Source organism: Amborella trichopoda, chromosome 11 (genome assembly GCF_054954075.1).
Source record: "Amborella trichopoda isolate Santa Cruz 75 chromosome 11, AtrichopodaSantaCruz75HAP2 v2.0, whole genome shotgun sequence".
Classification (NCBI taxonomy): Eukaryota; Viridiplantae; Streptophyta; class Magnoliopsida; order Amborellales; family Amborellaceae; genus Amborella; species Amborella trichopoda.
This window is the reverse complement of record NC_142346.1, coordinates 35,714,275-35,733,110: the sequence shown is the minus strand read 5'-3', so window position 1 is coordinate 35,733,110 and position 18,836 is coordinate 35,714,275. Positions and strand designations below refer to the sequence as shown.

The 18,836-nt window shown below is 38.0% G+C and overlaps 2 protein-coding genes and 1 pseudogene across 3 annotated transcripts; 2 read left to right on the top strand and 1 right to left on the bottom strand.

Annotated features, from left to right (window-relative positions):
* Positions 1–2,599, bottom strand: CRR22 (Pentatricopeptide repeat (PPR) superfamily protein). Its single transcript, XM_011626035.3, has one exon. The coding sequence runs from the start codon at positions 2,578–2,580 to the stop codon at positions 97–99; it is 2,484 nt and encodes an 827-aa protein (XP_011624337.1). The 5' UTR covers positions 2,581–2,599; the 3' UTR covers positions 1–96.
* Positions 2,600–5,014: 2,415 nt separating this feature from the next.
* On the top strand, positions 5,015–8,781 carry LOC105420859 (pentatricopeptide repeat-containing protein At3g12770 pseudogene; annotated as a pseudogene). Its single transcript, XR_016043940.1, has one exon. The product of XR_016043940.1 is annotated as a pentatricopeptide repeat-containing protein At3g12770 pseudogene (transcript).
* Positions 8,782–15,903: 7,122 nt separating this feature from the next.
* NPQ4 (Chlorophyll A-B binding family protein) lies at positions 15,904–18,322 on the top strand. Its single transcript, XM_006846949.4, has 4 exons — positions 15,904–16,155; positions 16,220–16,333; positions 17,415–17,658; positions 17,971–18,322. The coding sequence occupies exons 1-4, from the start codon at positions 15,943–15,945 to the stop codon at positions 18,213–18,215; spliced, it is 816 nt and encodes a 271-aa protein (XP_006847012.1). The 5' UTR covers positions 15,904–15,942; the 3' UTR covers positions 18,216–18,322.
* Positions 18,323–18,836: the final 514 nt, after the last annotated feature.

Genomic DNA, 18,836 nt, shown 5'->3' with positions numbered 1-18,836 from the left:
TACTCGTCCATCTTACCTTTCTTCTTATTTTCTTAAAATCAAACAATAAATGCCAATTAACCTTAAAGTACAATAAAAAGGCTCAACATACACACTCTACCAATAATCTCCACATGAACAATCACCATCCTTAAAATGGTGGAATCGATGCATGTCCCTCACTATAATATCTCTCTCTGTAATCTTAGATATAAACTTAGTAGCTGTGTGGCAATCAGCACAAACCCGAAGGTTCTTCCGAATTTGTATCGTCGTCCCTGGTCTCGTATTAATTAACCCAAATGCTATTGCAAGCTTCTCACTATGACTATTGAGAAGCTGTTCTTTAACATCATCCTCCACATCAAGAATCGAACTCGTATCAGGCACATAACCAAGGGCCTTCATCTCCATCTTTAATGTTCTTAGTGTTGCATATATCTTCTCAGCTTGTGGGTGTTTTGTGCAACCTGAATAAAACGAATGAACTTCGTTTCTTAGCTCGATCAAGCTACAACCAGGTGTCTTTTGTAGCCCTTTCTTCTCCATCATGTTTCTCACTCTAGCTACATCATCCCACCTCGAAGCACTAGCATATATGTTAGCCAAGAGAACATAGTATCCACCCTCAGGTGGCTCTAATTCAAACAGCTTCTTTGCTGCCATTTCTCCTAATTCTACGTTTTGATGGATTTTGCAGGCCCCCAACAATGCACCATAAACACTTATACCTGCTTTAATTGGCATCTTTTCGATGAAGTCCCATGCTTCATAGAGCATCCCTGAGCGCCCTAATAGGTCCACCATGGATCCATAATGGTCCATATTAGGCTCTATGCCATAGTCATTTTGCATCATGGCAAAGTATCGAAGACCTTCATTGGCTAAGCCTGAATGGCTACAAGCCGAGAGAACACATAGGAATGTAACATCATTTGGCTTGATGGGGCTCCGTAGCATCTCCTCAAAGAGAGAATGAGTGGCCTCTCCATGCCCATGAGTGCCATAGCCATCTATCATGGCATTCCATGTTGTCACATGATGCTCGTCCATCGTGTTGAAGAGCATACGAGCAGTCTCGATGCCTCCACATTTTCCATACATGTCTACAAGAGCAGTTGCTACAAATACGTTTCCATCCAAGCATGACCTTATCGCATAGCCATGGATCCATTTACCCTGGCGTAAACCAGATAAGTGAGCATAAGCAGGAATGATGCTCACCAAAGTGTAAGAATCAGGCTCCACATTCTCTCTCCTCATTTCACTAAACAAACCCAATGCTTCATTAATGCACCCGGCTTGTGTGTAACCAGAAATCATAGCATTCCATGAGCACAATGTTTTCTCTCTCTTAGGCAAATAACTGAAAATCTCATATGCTAAGTCCACTCTCTTACATTTTGAATACATTGCAATCAATGAATTCAATACCGAGACATCAGAGCCTAACCCAGCCCGAATCAACTGCTCATGAACAAGTTTCCCTTGCTCTAAATCCTCCAGATTCGCGCAAGCATGGAGAGCACCCATGATGGTAACATCCGAAACCCTAATTCCTTCTTCTTGCATCTTCCAGAAGAGTTCCAGGGCTTCTTCAGAAGCCCCACTCTGAACATATCCATTGAGCATTGCATTCCAAGAAACTACATTTCTCATAGTCATCCTATCAAAAACTTTTCTAGCAAAATCTATGCATCCACATTTAGTATACATATCTACGATTGCAGTCCCCACATTCACCATATAATTAAAGCCCGATCTTATAGAAAATCCATGTATAGATTTACCCAATTTCAACAATTCGAGATGGGCACAGGCAGGGAGGATGGTGACAAGTGTTATTGAATCGGGTCTCTCTCCTTTCTCTCTCATCAAACTCACAAGCTTCAAAGCCTCTTGTGCAAAACCATTTTGAGCATACCCAGCGAGCAATGCATTCCAAGCAACCAAATCTCTCTCAGGCATTCTATCGAACAGCTGTCGAGCCTCTGCAACTTTCCTACACTTTGCATACATATTAACCAAAGCAGTCATAGCAAAGACATTGGAACTAAACCCACTTGAGATCATATGGCCATGAATCTCTCTACCCCTCGAGAGCTCGAATCTATCACCACAATTCTTTAGAAGATAGGTAAAATTATAGACCGAAGGTTGAACCGAAGAGCGCTTCATTTCACAAAATAATTCAAATGCCTGGGTCGAAGTCGAATCCTTGGCCAACGTCTTGAGCATGGAGTGCCATAGCTCTTCAGTTTTGTTCTCTGATTGATGAAAGATAATTTGAGCTTGTTGGGTTTGCCCAAATTTGGAGAAGAGAGATAGAAGCTTGGTTTGGATGAAGACTTCGTTTTGGAGAGAGGTTTTTATGATGTGGGGTAAGATTTGAGAGAGCTCTATTGAGTCCGAGCATAGTTCAAGGAGAAGAGAGGAAGAGTGACTAAATGGGTGAGGAGGAGACGTAAGAGAGAAAGAGTTGATGATGTTGGCTTTGCTCGTGGGGGAAAGAGAGATGGAGGGTTTAGAGTGAGAAATATGGGTTTTTGTGGGGTTTGAGAGGGTTGGGACGACAATGCAGGGGTTCAGTGCAGAGGCCATTTTTAATGGCGGGTGTTATGGTCTTTCGGGAACATGATTTGTAGGTTAATATCATGAGGAAAAACTCTCTTTTAAATTAAGGATGATTATAAGGCCTAGGCTTTATGAAAACAAAATAAAGCCTCACCCCTCATGTCCCTATCCAAATAACACTTTCGGTATCGGAAATCTCCGGCTCTAAAATCAATTTTTAATGCCGACAATAAAATTTGAAACTCGAAAAAGGTACAAAACTTACATATCTATAAACACTTATTTTTAGGGTGAAATAGACAGTTTAGATAATTTGTTACAATAACCATATTTTTAGAAGTTGAAATCCTTTTTTTTTTCAAACAAGATGATCAATTTAAAAGTTTTCTAATACTTAAATTACAATTTTGGATGAGCTATAAAATGCAGCCCTATCAAACCATTTTTCTTTAAATCATATGAATAAAATGGCTGGATCGTCTCAAGAATATTAGTTAGATAAGCTAAATTACACCAAGGTGGTTACCTTTCCATAAGTATCACTTTAATTATTTTGCAAGAAAATGCCCGGACTATTGTTGTCGGGCAGTGTTTTAGAACCCCTATTGGGAGGTTGGATCGGCCACCGGCTGAATTGATCTAGATCACTGAAATGAGCTAGATTGGGCCAACGGCTAAATTGATATGGATCACTGAAATGGGCTATAGATCGAACTGATTCTTGGTATGAGATTTGGTTAAATAAAATAAAAATAAATATCATTTTTAATTTAGAAGAGAAAATTTAAAAATTAAAAACTAAAATAGGTAGGAGCTGGAATATTTTATCCATTTTCCCTAACAATCTTGCTTGGTTTTTCGACAGAACTAGGTGAGTTTATCAAAATTGTATCAATTCCCAGTTTTGATTGCGACTACTAAGGGTTGCCCTTATTCCCCAGCCGAATTGGTAGTTTTAAAAACACTGAAATTCTAAATAAATGAAAGTATTTAGGTAAGTCGGCCACTTAATTTCTTAAGCCGAATAACTCGAATATCTCAACTTGTTGCAGCTTCTAAACTATAAAAATCTTCTTCCATATTTAGAACTTGGAACTTGTAGCCCATTAGGAATATTTATGTCTTTTGACATACAAAATATTGTAAAAAAAAAAAACATTCTACTTGAAACAAATATTTATGTCATTTGGCTCAAATGACAAGCATGGGTCACTTACCAACATGCCTTTTTAAGGTTTACAATGTGGAATTTTCAATACAAGTTTTAAGAATTTTGGTTGAGAAAATCATGACAAAATCAAAGAAGGTAGATTAGGTTTTGAGCTAAAAAAATGTGAGTTTTTTGTTGTCTTAATCTCACAAAAATTTGATTTTATCCAGAAATGCTTTTTGGGATTTTAGATCAATAAGAAATGAAAAATGAATGGGTAGCCCATTAAGGATATTTACCCTTTCCAACTCAACTGTCTAAGAAATAAAAAGAAAATGAAATGAATACTTTGGGACAAATTTGAGAGGATTTGGTGAATAAATGAGAGAAAAAAAACTTCTAATATTTATATATTGAAAACATAAACAAAAGAAAAAAGTACATAAATAGATTATTTAATTTTCATACAAAGAAGTTGTAATTACTTTCGTCCGTCAAATTTCAAATCAAGTACTTGTTTATCATTGATTAGGTAGAAAATTCAAATACAAATTTCTCCAACTTTGTAACACACTCCAAGCTCTTCATTTGAAATCAGTTGGTGAAATAAATAGTCTCATAACATACAATCCCAAAGAAAAGGATAATTGTTTAGTGTGTCCAAGCCCGCACCTGTTATTATGCAGACTTGGAGATCTACACCGTCTATATAATTGGACGGCATAGGTCGTTCTTTGTCATCGAGGGAGGAAACGTGATCGGCAATCCCTGTCTATCTCGCACACACTTAAACAATAATCTTTTTATTCTATTCTCTCTCTAAAAACCCAGACCCTCTTCATGAGAAACCTAAAACCGGGAGCAATTCAGGCTCTAGGGTTGAAGATGACAATGGTGAGCATATTGTTAAAAGATGCTTGAGCGATTCTGATAATGATGAGAAAAAGGTGACGAAGGAGGTTTGGTTTTCTCAAGATAAAGATACAATAAATGATGCAAAAAATGCCTAAAAATTAGAGACAATCTCAAATGAAAAATTGTTCACAAGAGAAGAAAAAGCCAACCCCAAAACAGTTGAAGAGAGAGAGAAAGCATCATTGGATAGAACCAATCCTGGCAGTAAAGTTAGGGAGGAAATAAGGAAGATATAAGAAATTATTAAAGTTTCGTGTTCTGAAGATGCCCAATAAGCCAAAATGAACACGCCGCCCCTTTTCCTCAAAAGAAGGGGAAAAGATTAAGAAGTCAAAGAGAGAGAGAAGAATATTGAGTTAAAATAAAAAGTTCCCTTCTATTATTGATTTTTGTACTGATGATGGAACTGCAAGATCAGACAAGGATGAAATTACCAAAAAGAATGGCTAGAATCATGCTAGAAAGACATTACGATCTCTAAATAATAAGAACATTATCACCCCAAAACAAATCAAATCAAATGGAGAAGGTGCAGAGCATGATTTCCATATCCCTCACTTTCCATGCACAACTCTCTCTCTATGTTTACGATGGCGTTATCTCCAAAAGCATTAATTTTCTGTCTCTTAAAACAGAGCAAGGGATGTGTTGACTGTGGAGACCACATTATAATAGGTGCGGGCTTGGGTCCCAAGGAAAAAGGGTAAACCAGGCGATTTTGGCCGGAGAGAGGCAGGCTGAAACCTCACCAGTTCCGATTCGAAATTAGGAATCTAAGCCCAATCCTATTTTTGAAACCTCGCTTCCAGGAAATGTACATCCTGTTACATGCTTCATACTGTTCATATGAATACATGTAGTCATGTACTATTATCATGTTTCAAGAGCTTTATGTAACATGCATCACAGGAAACAAATTACACTATACTGTTGACAAATGGGCATGAGTTTCAAAAAGACAGAGAGCTTCTAATTATATTGGTTAGAAGACAATGTCTGGGTTGTCCTGCCTTCAATGGTGGCTTTCCAAACCCATATCCAGTTGAGACTGTATCAGACCCACTTTCTCTCTCTACACAAAAACTCCATTTTATATAACAGCTTAAAAATCCATTTCCGCTTGCGATTCTTTCAGCCCCACTTCTTCTCTCTACACAAAAACTCCATTTCATATCACAGCTCAAGGAACCATTTCCACCTGAGATTGTCTGAGCCCCACTTTCTCTCTCTTCATGAAAGATACAATTTATATCATAGCTCAAGGACCTTCCAATCTCCCTCGTACGCTTCAATTCTTCACCATCTCCGAGAACTAAAGCCTCTGCAACAAGTCCATGCCAATATAGTAACCTCTGGCCATGGCCAAAATATTTTCTTATCAAATAGGTTACTCAATGCCTATGTATTATGTGGATTCATTGAATATTCTGGTCATATTTTTCGGCGAATGCCACACAAGAATGTGGTCTCTTATACAGCCATGATCAATGGATTCTCAAAAAATGGTCTTCCCAGTAATGCTCTTAGAACTTTCTATGAAATGAAGCTTGATGGGGTAGAGCCCAATGAGGTCACAGTGGTAAGTGTTCTACCGGTTTGTGGTAAATTGGGTTTGTTTCAAGAAGGTAGATTGATTCATAGTTACTTGATTCAATCAGGTTTGAAGGCAAATGTACTTGTAAATAGTGCTTTAGTAGACATGTATGCGAAATGTGGCAGTTTGGAAAATGCACTTCAAGTTTTTGATAAAATGAAGGAAAGAAACATTGTTTCGTGGAATACAATGATATCCGGGTATTTGGATAATGGTTTTGGGTGGGAAGCTCTAAACTTGTTTAATGAAATGAAGAGAGAAGGGGTGAATGGAGATGCTGTTACATGTATGAGTTTATTATGTGCGTGTGAACATTTGGGATGTCTAAAGCCAGGATGCATTATTCATGGCCAGGTAACTAGAAGTGGCTTTGAGTTGGATAGGCTTGTGGGGACTCGTTTGATTCAAATGTATGTGAAATGTGGATCTATCGAGGATGCACACCGAGTTTTTGACAACTTGTTTGACAAGGATGTGGTCTCATGGACAATCATGATTTTGAGCTTCTCTGAAAATGGGCATGGAGACAAAGCTGTAAAACTTTTTTATGAGATGCAAGCGAAAAATGTGCAATTGGACTCTGTTGCTTTGATGGGTGTGCTCTCAGTATGTGGTCAACTGGGGGTTTTAGGCACAGGTGTAGTTGTTCATGGTTTAATGGAGAAGACCGGGTTTGGAAGCGATGTTCGTGTTGGAACCGCAATTATAGATATGTATGCAAAATGTGGTAGTTTGGATTGTGCGCGCAAATTCTTCAATGGGATGTTTGACCGGGATGTTGTCTCTTGGAATGCAATGATAGTAGCAAATGGGATAAATGGCCATGGTGATGATGCAATTGATCTTTTAACGCAGATGGAGCACGTAGATTTGCGACCAAATGAGTCGACTTTGGTGTGTGTCTTGTGTGCATGTAGTCATGCCGGATTGGTAGATCATGGGCTCCAAATATTCAACAGGCTGATCAGACAGTTTAGCATGGTGCCTAATTCTCAACATTATGCTTGTGTTATTGATCTTCTGGGCCGTGCTGGGCGTCTGGATGAGGCATACTCGTTTATAAAGAATATGCCTATGGCCCCAGATGCGGGAATTTTGGGGGCCTTGCTTGGTGCTTGTAGACTACATCGTAACATTGGATTAGGAGTTCTGGTGGCCAAAGAACTTTTTGAGTTGAACCCAAAGGATGCTGGTTATTATGTTCTTTTGTCTAATATGTATGCCATGGCTGGACTGTGGGATGGTGTGTCGGAAACTCGAGTGCTGCTAAGATCAAAGGGTTTGAAGAAGACCCCTGGATGTAGTTTAATTGAGATAGATGGGGAGGTTCATGCATTCATTGTGGGGAATACAGATCATCCTGAAATTGATGAAATATACAAGATGCTCAAGCATTTAATCTTGGAGATTCAAGTGGTTGGCTATGTGCCTGACACTAAGTTTGTGGTCCAAGATGTGCCAAATGATGTCAAAGAAGAAATATTGTGTCATCACAGCGAGAAGCTAGCCATTGCTTTTGGGTTATTGAGAACTCCACCTGGAACAACTATACGAATCACAAAGAACCTTCGTATCTGTGATGATTGTCACACGGCTAGCAAGTTCATCTCTAAAGTTGTTGGGCGAATTATCATTATGCGGGATGCAAAGCGATTCCATCATTTCCGAGATGGTCGATGTTCTTGTGGAGATTATTGGTGACTCCAGGAAAACAGAACAACTTTTCACAGAACTCCTTAGTGTGGGGTTTCCTCGTATTGCGAAGTCTATAATCTTTTGGGTGGTGGCTTGCTTTAACAAAATTCTTATCGTTGATCACCTTTAACATAGGTGATCACCTTTACCATAAGGGATTACCCATCCAATATATATGTGCTTTATGTGCAAGGGAAACAGCAGAGGCTGAACCCCATGTTTGCATTGTCGAATCTGTGATTTGGTCCGCCTTTGCTAATGTGTCCTTTGGACTTCTTTGGAAATTGGCTGGATTTGACAAAGGCCTTTTAACAAGTGGTGTGGTGTGATGTCATTGTGGTTGCCTCAAAAAAATGTGCTTTTCCATGTTGAGGACTGGGTCATTTGGAGAAAAAGGAATACAAAAGGTTTTCATGACACATCTATTAGCTTCCCCAGCCGAAAAGAATAGATAGGGCACCATTTCTTGTTAAGGGTAGAATGTCGGGGCATCTTGGCTACCAATCTCGGCTGCATTTTGTCCCCAATCAATTGGTCTCAATTCTGAATCACCTTCCCCCACCATCTTAAAATTCTTTTTTTTGGACGTCACTGAGAAAAGAATGAAGTTGCCACTCTCTGGGATAGACTGATGAAATTGCTACTCTCTTGTAAGGTGTTAATGACATACTCAAAGTTGTCTGATGTCCGCATATCAACACATTTCGCCATATTGACACACATGACACTCCTAGACAGGGGAGAAGGGGCCGGGTGGGTTGGGGGAGGGACATTTGTATGAACAGTGTTCAATGGGAGAGGGGCACTGTAGACACAATGTCCCAGCTTGTGTAGGTGAAACATGCTCCAATAAAAATTGAACCCTGGCATGAAATTGCCACTGTCTTGTTAAGGAGGAGTCTTTTATGCTCCTCTCTCCTAACCATGGACAACGAGTGTCCCTCTTCCTTGTGAGATGCTAACCAGACACTTCAAAATTGCCTTAGTTATGTACTTCAAAATTGCAAAATAAGTTAAACTAATGACTTTTGCTTTAAATCAACACACACTACCACCAAAAGTAGTAACCTTCTGTAATAATATATTCAATTTCAGATTATCAATTTAAGTTTAATAAAGAAGCTACTAGTGGTTAAAATACAAATCAAATATAACATCAATAAACAAGGTAAAAATATACTATTTAAGTAATTTTGATTCATTTCCCTTGTTGGACTAGTAATTAATTTTCTTTGTTGACTAGTATTTAATTATTTACTTTGGCTATCTTTGTGAGTTTGGGTGGCTCTTCATCAAAACTACTAAAAGTGATTTCACCTGATGGCTCTTTCTGTCAAACCACTAGCTGTTGGAATAATATCACGCCAATGACCCGGATTGAATTTGAGCGGATCTGAAGTGTAGCTAATTGTTTGATTTTTAACTTTTTTAGAAATATATTTTTATCTTTTTTATAAATCCAATGTGCTGGACCATTTGCATCTAACCTATATGAAAAATAAATAAATAAAGAATAAAAAAGACCAAAATAACAGTCTTTTTATTTTCTGTGCATACTAAAATTTCAGGTCATGGATTTATAGATAAAGATAAAAATCAAACAATGTTTGTACATATTAGTCATCAGATCTATCAAGATCGAACTATTACATCATCTAATGGGCTAGCAAAATATTTTTCCATATATGTTTTTTATGTGTATATACGTGTTTTCCCGTGCCTTGATTTTAGTTCCGCACATTTGACACTTGGACAAGCATCAGATCCGCTCACCCGTGCTAATGCATCAAAAAGCTAAAAACTATGAGGAAGCTCCAGGTAAATAGAACCAAAATGCCATATTAAGATGGGAATCGATGGAGTTGTGCAGGAAACAAAAGGCAGCATTGAGTACCAGTTTCAAGAAGTCATCGTCATCATCAGTGCTTTTGTCAACTATTGGGTCGGGTGCACAAATCCTGGTCCGCCATTATGCTCTATTAAAGGCCATTGCAACGTGTTCTTATGCTATATTGAGTACTAGTTTCAAAAAGCAACTTAAAGAAAATAAGTTATCTTCATTGCAATTGTTTTCTTATGCTACTTAAGGTGTGAAAGCATGCTAATTGGTAAAAAAATTACACATCACTGGCCAGTTCAAAGTAATGGATTTTAGCACAAAAATTTACAAGCTCCATTTGAATTAATCCACACTTTTATGTTATCTCAAAGTAACTTTAAAACATAATTCTAGCTAAATAGTAAATACAAGATAATAGGCAATGGACCCAACTATTGTGAAGGTATAAAATGCATAGCAGTTGCAATTGTTTCCGGAGCTGCAAACTTGATGCCCTAAGTCTTCTTTCTTCATATCTGGACAATACTGCTTTACAAATATTGCTGGCCTTCCAAATTCCAGTAGTTTATCCATTCCTATTCACAATGTGTGTGTTTTGTTTGTAAGAAACAAATCAAAACATAATTTGCACTTACATTTATTTCATAAATTGTCAAAAAAATTATATTACTTTCATACATCTAATTAATTTGAGTGAAAACAACACAAAAATCAGAATGTTCTTATAAGCAATTGAATGTTTGCAATCCTGATATGGTTTAGCTGCTCACAAATTAGTTAGGGCCATGGTGCTGTATTCTCATTTCACTACCTGGAAGCCTCAACTTAGGACTCCATATACCACTAGCAGCATTACAGACTTTACATGGGCATTATATGTTCTTAAAATATTGGGAGTGACAAATTACTTGCATGCATAAGAGAGGAAAGAGAACACAACACCCACATGTATGTAAGTTACATATAATGATCATGTAATCCTCTCCCACAAGTTCGCACATTGATTTAGGTGATCCCAACTTCCCAGTCATGCGTCTCAATCTTATGTTTGGCAAGGGTTTTGTGAAAATATAGTGTATCTGATCTTTTGTCTCACACGAGGGGAGTGAATTACCTCTGAATCTTTTCCCTGATAAAGTGACAGCATACTTCTATATTCATTGCATAGATAAGAGGCGATGTCTGTTGAAGCCCAATCGTCGCAATGATCTCTACAGCATGGTCAACTATACTGACTACATCCTCAAACAAGGCCTTTAGCTAACACACATGGAGTGAAGTCTATAGCCCGTAGGCAGCTTTTGCACTAATTCTAGCAAAATTTGGTTTGTTCCTGCATTTCCAGGTGATATTTTTTCTTCCAGAAAGGTTCAAAATATTGTGTTAGACTGATAGCATCCGAAATGATGAGGTTCCCATTTCAGGATATTAACACAACTGTTTTCTGATATCTCAATATTCAGTTAATGATTATACGACACATCGAAACGTGCCCCCCAGCTAAGAATCGATACCCCATCAATCATTTCTCCATAAAATTGAAGCCAATTGACAGGTCTTGGTGCAGTGTTTTCTATTCTTGTTTAGGAGATTGAGGGTTCTTCTTATGAAACTAAAGATAGCAAGGCTTAATCTTACTTGCCCCGGAAACACAAACTTTCCAAAGTCTGGTGTGTCAAAGGCTCCTCTTAGGCAATGTTTTGACTCCACTAGACTGTTGGTATCACCCGTGAGCACATGATGTCATCAACATATGGTAGTGGCACAATCTTCTTCTTTTTCCTTTCAATTTCTTGACTCTCTTAATATTCATGGAGCAGCCATTGGTAAATTTGAAGCCAAGATTCATCACAACTGAAATGGAATTCTCAAACAAAACACTTGAATTGTTTAAACTGTAAATAACAACTTCGAAATGGAACCAAGCCTTGATCTGCCAAACAAGCAGGCCTGAGTGTACTTCCTCCTCCTTAAGTTACCACAAAGAATATTTCCTTAAGGTCAAGCTGACATAGGCTGGTCATGGTTTGCTATTAGTAATAGAACAACCCTCACAATACTCATTGGGGCAAAAGGAATAAATCTTTCAATGAATCTCTTATCTTAACCGAACCCTTCGGGTTAGAAGTGGTAACATGTACTTTGAAAGTTGAAACTGACATAAATGGTTCAATTTTCAGCTCACACAGCCATTGTAAAGCTTAGTACATTCTTTCCCAGAAGTGGTGGTATGAATTACCTGAACACTTGTTTTACTTATGGGTCTTAATTTCTTCCACCATTTCTTCCTTTCATTTAAATTGGCTACCAGTTCAAGCAAATTTGTTGTTCTTGATCAAATCATAAATGCTTTTTTTTGGGTAAATCAGTGGGGGAGAAGCCCCTTATCTGGTTTTTCATTAATAAGATAAAAAAATTCAAATCATAAGTTTACAGCTCTACAGTAAGGCATTTGTGCCGGTCATGAAGTAAAAGAAGGGAAATAAAATCCGGTGGTCTAATGCGAATAAATGCTACAACACAAATACATGCGACAAACAAGTGTGAGAATCTCACTAAAAGCATCACTGAATCATGATAGTTTTTTTTCCACCTTAATGCTCAAGACTCTAGAAACCTGATAATTGAGATCCATCTAGGTAACTCATATGCCACCCACCATTCATGGTGGTGAGGCTCTTCCCCTCTAAAAGGAATGGAGGAGATCCAGCCAGAGAATCCCCAAAATTAGTGTAGTTTACCATGCCTCTCATTTTTCCAGGCCCCAAGGGAAGTGCAATTTCCATGGAAAATGATTTCCACGGTTAAACTTGCTCACCAAATTACCGGAAATCGAGTTCTCCATAGAATTTGGTTGCCTGGAAATTGCAGAACCCATCAGCGCACGTGCCCTTAATGTGACCGCCAAATTGCTTCTTGCTGACATGGACAGGAAATGTACTTCCAAATTATTTATCAAGATGGACGTGACGGAGTAGCGTAACAGTTTGGACCGTCATTCGATCGCTTGGTTGGCTCTAACTTAAAATTGAGTTTCATTGGAAAGTGGTCCAACCAAAGTTCTGCCGCGCCGAAGCTCTAAATCGAGTTTCGAGTTTCACCGGAAAGTGGTCCAACCAATGTTATGATGTGCGTAAAAGCTGTAAATCGAGTTTAATTGGAAAGTGGTCCGACCAATGATCTCTAAATCGAGTTTCATTGGAAAGTGGTCCAACCAATGATATGTTGTGAGCGGAAGCTTTAAACCCATTGGCTTATTTTGTCAAATAAAGTACCAGAAAAATAAAACGGACAACAAGCAAGAAAAATAATGCAGAAAAGAAATAAAAAAAAAAAAAAACACTCAAATTTATGTGGTTCATCAACAAACTGAAATCACTACAAGTTATATCATAGATTTTGGGACATAGGGTTACCTCTCTAACCGTCAACAAAGCCCAGTTGAGCAAACTAACTATTTTAGACATGCTCTCCAGACTGGCACCACTGCTGATCTCTCATATCTATTCTATAACTAACTAGACCATGTTCTCTAACTAAGAAGGGAAACGCCTAAAATCTCCATAAGAACCGCTTCTCTACAAAACAAAACACCAACATCTCAATTTGCAAGAGGTTTATCTCTATTCTATAGCTAACTAAACCATTGTTCAAAAAGAGAACTTTGAGACCAACTGAGATCTTCTCTAACTAAAAAAGAAAAGCCTTTAATATCTCTATGAGAACTGCTTCTCTACAAGAAACTAGCATCTCAATCTGCAAGAGACATTATCACAATGTTTTCATGGGAAGCTCTCTTCTATTTAAGGTGTATCTCATGCATAGGGTCCAAAAAGAGAACCTTCCATGGGAAGCTCTCTTCTATCTAATGTGTATCTCATGCATAGGGTCCAAAACAAGAGCCTTGAAAGCAACTGACACATTCTTTAATTAAAAGGAAAAATCCCCTAAATTTCAATGTGATCTGCTTCTCTACAAAAAACCAACATCTCAATCTACATGAGACATCATCACAATGTTTCTCTCCGCATGGAACTCGATTCTCTCTAAGGTTTCTATATTCTCTTTAAGGGGAGGCCTTGCCTCTCATGCATAGGAAACCCCTGTCCCTCTCTCTAGAAGAAGTTACATTTCCCAGATGGTGACCCAAATTGGGGACATGTATTCCTTCTTCTTTCATACAGTACATATAAGGTTAGAAATTCAAACTAAATAGGAAACTTCCCGTAAATATTACATATATCTCAAAAACAAGAGATATACTAAAGACTCTTAATCTTTTTAGATTTCTATTTTTTTTAGGAACCTTATTAATATCAATTCCAATCCCACATAAGTGACCAACTAAAGCACAAAAAAAAAAAAAAAAAAAACCTAAATGTTTGAGTGATTCGAGGTCCAACTTTTGCATTAGACTTTCAAATTTCCAAAGACATATTTTTGGCAGTCTAAAGTTATTACTTCAAACATCCCAAATACACTATTTTCTTGTGTGTTGGGCAGTTTGAGAGTAAGATTTTTCAAATCCAATGGATAATAATGCCCCAAAAAATACGGACCACATGGTAATGGTCTCTTCTTCGGTCTCTTCTTCCAGTCCCAGTCCTAATGCAAATTTCCCTTATTTTAGATTCGATCCAACATTTAAGTGACCCGATGTTTGATGGCGCGCATCTAAAGTACACTGGTTGAGAATGGCGTCGTTGTTGTTGTTGTGGTGGTAGCACAACGTGAGGTCACGACCTCCATTGTCGTTAATAATTTCAAAAATTGGCTATTTAAAAAAAACTGATAGGGGTAAAGCCCATAGATCCACCAAAATAAAGAGCAAATTTAGTTACGGATTCAACATAAATAAATAAAATATAAAATGAATTAATTTTAGATAAAAAATTGTGAGAATGGTCGTTTTCAATTCTAATATTTTATTTTATTTTATTGTCTGGGCCATGTCCTATTTGGGACAATTGGCAACCGGTCTGAAGTTTCCATCCTCAGACCACCCAAATTGTGGTGTTACAACACACTACAGGCAGTCCGAGGTCCCCGTCCTAGGACTACCCAGATTGTTGTGTTGCAGCACATTATAGGCAGTCTAAGTTCTCCATCGCCAGACTGACTTCAGATCTCCAATAATGTGGTTGAACACTACAATGTAGGTGGTCTGAGGATAGGGACCTCGAACTACTATTTGGATTGAAGTGGTCTTAGCTCTTCATCCTCGAACTGTCTATAACATGGTGCAACACCACAATCTGAGTGATCCAAGGATGGGGACCTTAGACGAATCGCCAGCTATCCTAAACCGTAGGACACTGCCCAGAAAGTTGAAAAAAATATTAAAACCGGTCCAAGGACTAAGGGGCATTATGGGAAAATTTAAAAATTTCTACAGTTAGTGACTTTCTTGCAATTTTTAGCCAAAATTGACTATCTTATATTTGGGTGTTGTTTGTGTAGAGCCTAGGCTCTAAACAATCACATTAGAGCCTACCTTCAAATGGTGTCGAGAGTTGTGATTTCAATATTGGAAATCTTTGTAATAACTTTAAAATATATTTTTATATTTATTTATAAAGTTTAAAGCTTAAAAAATAGTGTAGATCGATGTATCTATGAAAACTTGAAAATTGATAGTCCAAAAATGCATCACAAAATACACTATTTCTAAAACTTGCGGTCCATGCATCCTGATGTCGAGATGATCAATTTGAAGATATTTGAGCATCAAAACAACATCTTCTAGTGAAATTTTTGAGGTAGGATCAAATTTGATTGTTTAGAGCTTAAGCTCTATATAAACTTTTTTCTTTATATTTTATTTATTTATTTTGTATTGGTACATAAATTATTCAAAAATAAAATACATTTACTATTCCATGAATAAAAAGGGAAAATAAAAGAAAAAAAGAGAGCGGGCAAGATTGGAAAGAAAAAGGAGAGGCAAGGATGACATTGGGAGCAAGAGCAAGAGAAAGAGAAAGAGAGAATGAGGAACGGTGGAAATGAAGGCGTGCATTATCCTCACCACAAGAGAGACGTGGTCACTCCCAAAACCCGTCATGCACACCCCCTATCCTTTTCCCTTTATCTCTTAATGACCGACCCTCTTTCTCTCACACCTTCAAACTCCTGAACCCCATCCAACTATCGCTTATTTTTCTAAGTGAAACCATCCCCACAAACTCCAACACCATGCCTCAATCCCTGCTTATGTCAGGGGCCGCCATAGACTTCAAGAGAGATAATGCTTTGCTCCAGTTTCAGAGCACACATAGCCTTCTTCGCCCTGCTCCTTTCTCTCACTCTGTACGCCCACCACTTCCACCTCGCCGCTGCCTCGTTCTTGGCACCCCATTTCCCCTCGCTCTCTTCAAATCCAAAACCAAAGCAGCCCCGGTCAAGAAGGTACTCTCTCTCTCGTTCTCGTTCGCTAGCTTATGTGCATGAGTTTATACAAATGTGTCATTAGGTTGCAGAGTCGAAGCCAAAGGTTGAAGATGGCATCTTTGGAACCTCGGGAGGCATCGGTTTCACAAAGCAAAACGAGCTCTTTGTCGGCCGTGTTGCCATGATTGGTTTCGCTGTAAGTTTTGTCATTCATATATTCCTCACACACACACAGTTTCTATCATTTCTTTAGCACTTCATGCTGTGCTCTTCGTCTCTTGGACAATGTTCTTCAAATGAAAGTGAAGAATATATGAAGGAAGAAGAAAATGGAAAATGTTAAAAGGTATTTTTATGTTGTTAATTGTGGAAGAATTTAAAAAGAGGAAATGGATAAAAAAACACAGTAAAAGGAAAACGAATGATAAGGGATAAGCCCAAGGAAAATTCGAATACAATACTGGAAACAATGAAAGAAATGCAAATAAAATTTGGTAAACCAGGAAGCATATTGAAAGAAGGAACAAATCTTTTGTAATTCATTAATTCGATCAATCACAATAGATCATGAGAAAGAGATGAGAGGGGCTGGGAGCACTTTATCAACAATGTCTATGATAATACTTTATGGATATTTAATGTAATTAATATCAACGATGTCTATCTACATTCGTAAAGTTGAAGACATATTGGAGGCCAATTCTAACAATTCTCCGATGGGGGGTGGGAGTGGGGGTGGGTATTGAACCAGTGTACCATGATTCGCCTCGGGCATGGGACTTTGTCCCCTGGCTAAGGGAACTTTAAAAACATGAGGAAAAAATAAGATGTTTTTTTTTTTTTTAAGTTTGTAAATGTAAAATAAAACCAAAATGAACTTTGAAGAGTCAACATAATCTTAAAAATTTGACAAAAGTTGATTAAAAAAAAATGATTTACAGTTTGGGACATTTTAAAAAAATCCAAAAATAGAGATTATGGCAAAAATAACTCACCAATCTCTGACAAAAACATTTAAATCATATACAAATTTTTTTATAAAGTGACACTTTTTACAATTATTTCAGAATTTTTTAGATTTGTTCTTGTTCCCAAGTTGTGCACACAACTCGAGCATGCCCATAGGGTGAGGCCGAGTTAAGGCACACTGCATAGATTTCATTGAGATAAAAATCCAAGAATGTGGTGATTTTTTCAAGCCTTTCCAATGATGGACGGTCTTCATTGGCAACAATTTCTATACCTGATTTTCTACTAAAGAGAAGAATTGATTGCAGGCCTCTATACTAGGAGAAGCAATTACAGGGAAGGGAATTCTAGCCCAATTGAACTTGGAAACAGGGATACCCATCTATGAAGCAGAGCCTCTCCTCCTCTTCTTCATCCTCTTCACTCTCTTGGGTGCTATTGGAGCTCTTGGTGACAGAGGGCGCTTTGTCGATGACTCTCCAACCGGTCTTGATAAGGCTGTTATTCCCCCTGGAAAAGGGATTCGATCGGCTCTAGGGCTCCCGGAAGGAGGTTAACCAGATGCTGCTCTCTCCTCCCTATCACTCAATTCTCTATGATTTCTCTTTCTACATTCTGTTTCTGATTCATGGGTGTTTGTTTTTTCTGCTCAGCTTGATTTCATCTTATGATGTTTGAATTGCTCTCTCTCTCTCACACACTTCGATGCACACACCTCGTAACCCAAGCATGTATCATTCATTTTCATATGATTTTTCCCTCCATTTCAGATTAGTGGGCGTTTGTTTTTGACACTCTTCAGTTTAATTTCATCAACTACTGTCTGAATCTCTCCCTCTCTTTCTCTCTCTCTCTCTCTCTCAGGCCCTCTGTTTGGATTCACAAAAGCAAACGAACTATTTGTGGGCAGACTTGCACAACTCGGGATTGCATTCTCGATTATAGGAGAGATAGTAACAGGAAAGGGAGCTCTGGCACAGCTCAACATCGAAACTGGTGTGCCTCTCAGTGACATCGAGCCCCTTGTGCTCTTCAATGTCCTCTTCTTCTTCGTTGCAGCTTTGAATCCCGGCTCTGGTAAATTTGTCACTGATGAGGACAAAGATTAGAATGTGATCCTGTGTTTTTTTTTGCATGTCCTTTTAACATGTAGTTATACAATCTCAGTTCTGGTAATTCATGTAGTTATGCAATCTAAGAAGCTCAGTTCTGGTAATTCATGTAGTTTTCTTCGTGTGGGATATTTATGAACCATCGATTTCTTCCCTGTTTCAATTGATATAAGGATTATCTGCTTAATTCTCCACTGTTGCAGCCTATCATCTAGGTTTGTGGAGAAACTGGTAATTCATTCTTGACCTTCCGAAGCGGTGTTCAGAAAATCAACTCGACCGATTAGCCGAGTTATTTGAAACAAAATTTTTCGGCCAACTGATATCATGTGGAAAACAATAATCTACTGAACTACAGATATCAGTTGCAGGCAAGTTTGAGATTTATGAATATTAATTTTGGTTTGTCTAATATAAAATTATCGCAATACACTCGGAATATAGTGGAAACCCGTTAAACAAATCTCTAAATTCTTGAATCAATCATGAGGGCCCCTGACCTGAACAGGGCTTAGGGAAAGTCTCTTGTCCACATCACGTGAGTGGTGGAAGCGTGAGTTGTATATATAATTTTATGTAGAATACTAAATATAACATTCTTAAATTATTTAAGGGTAT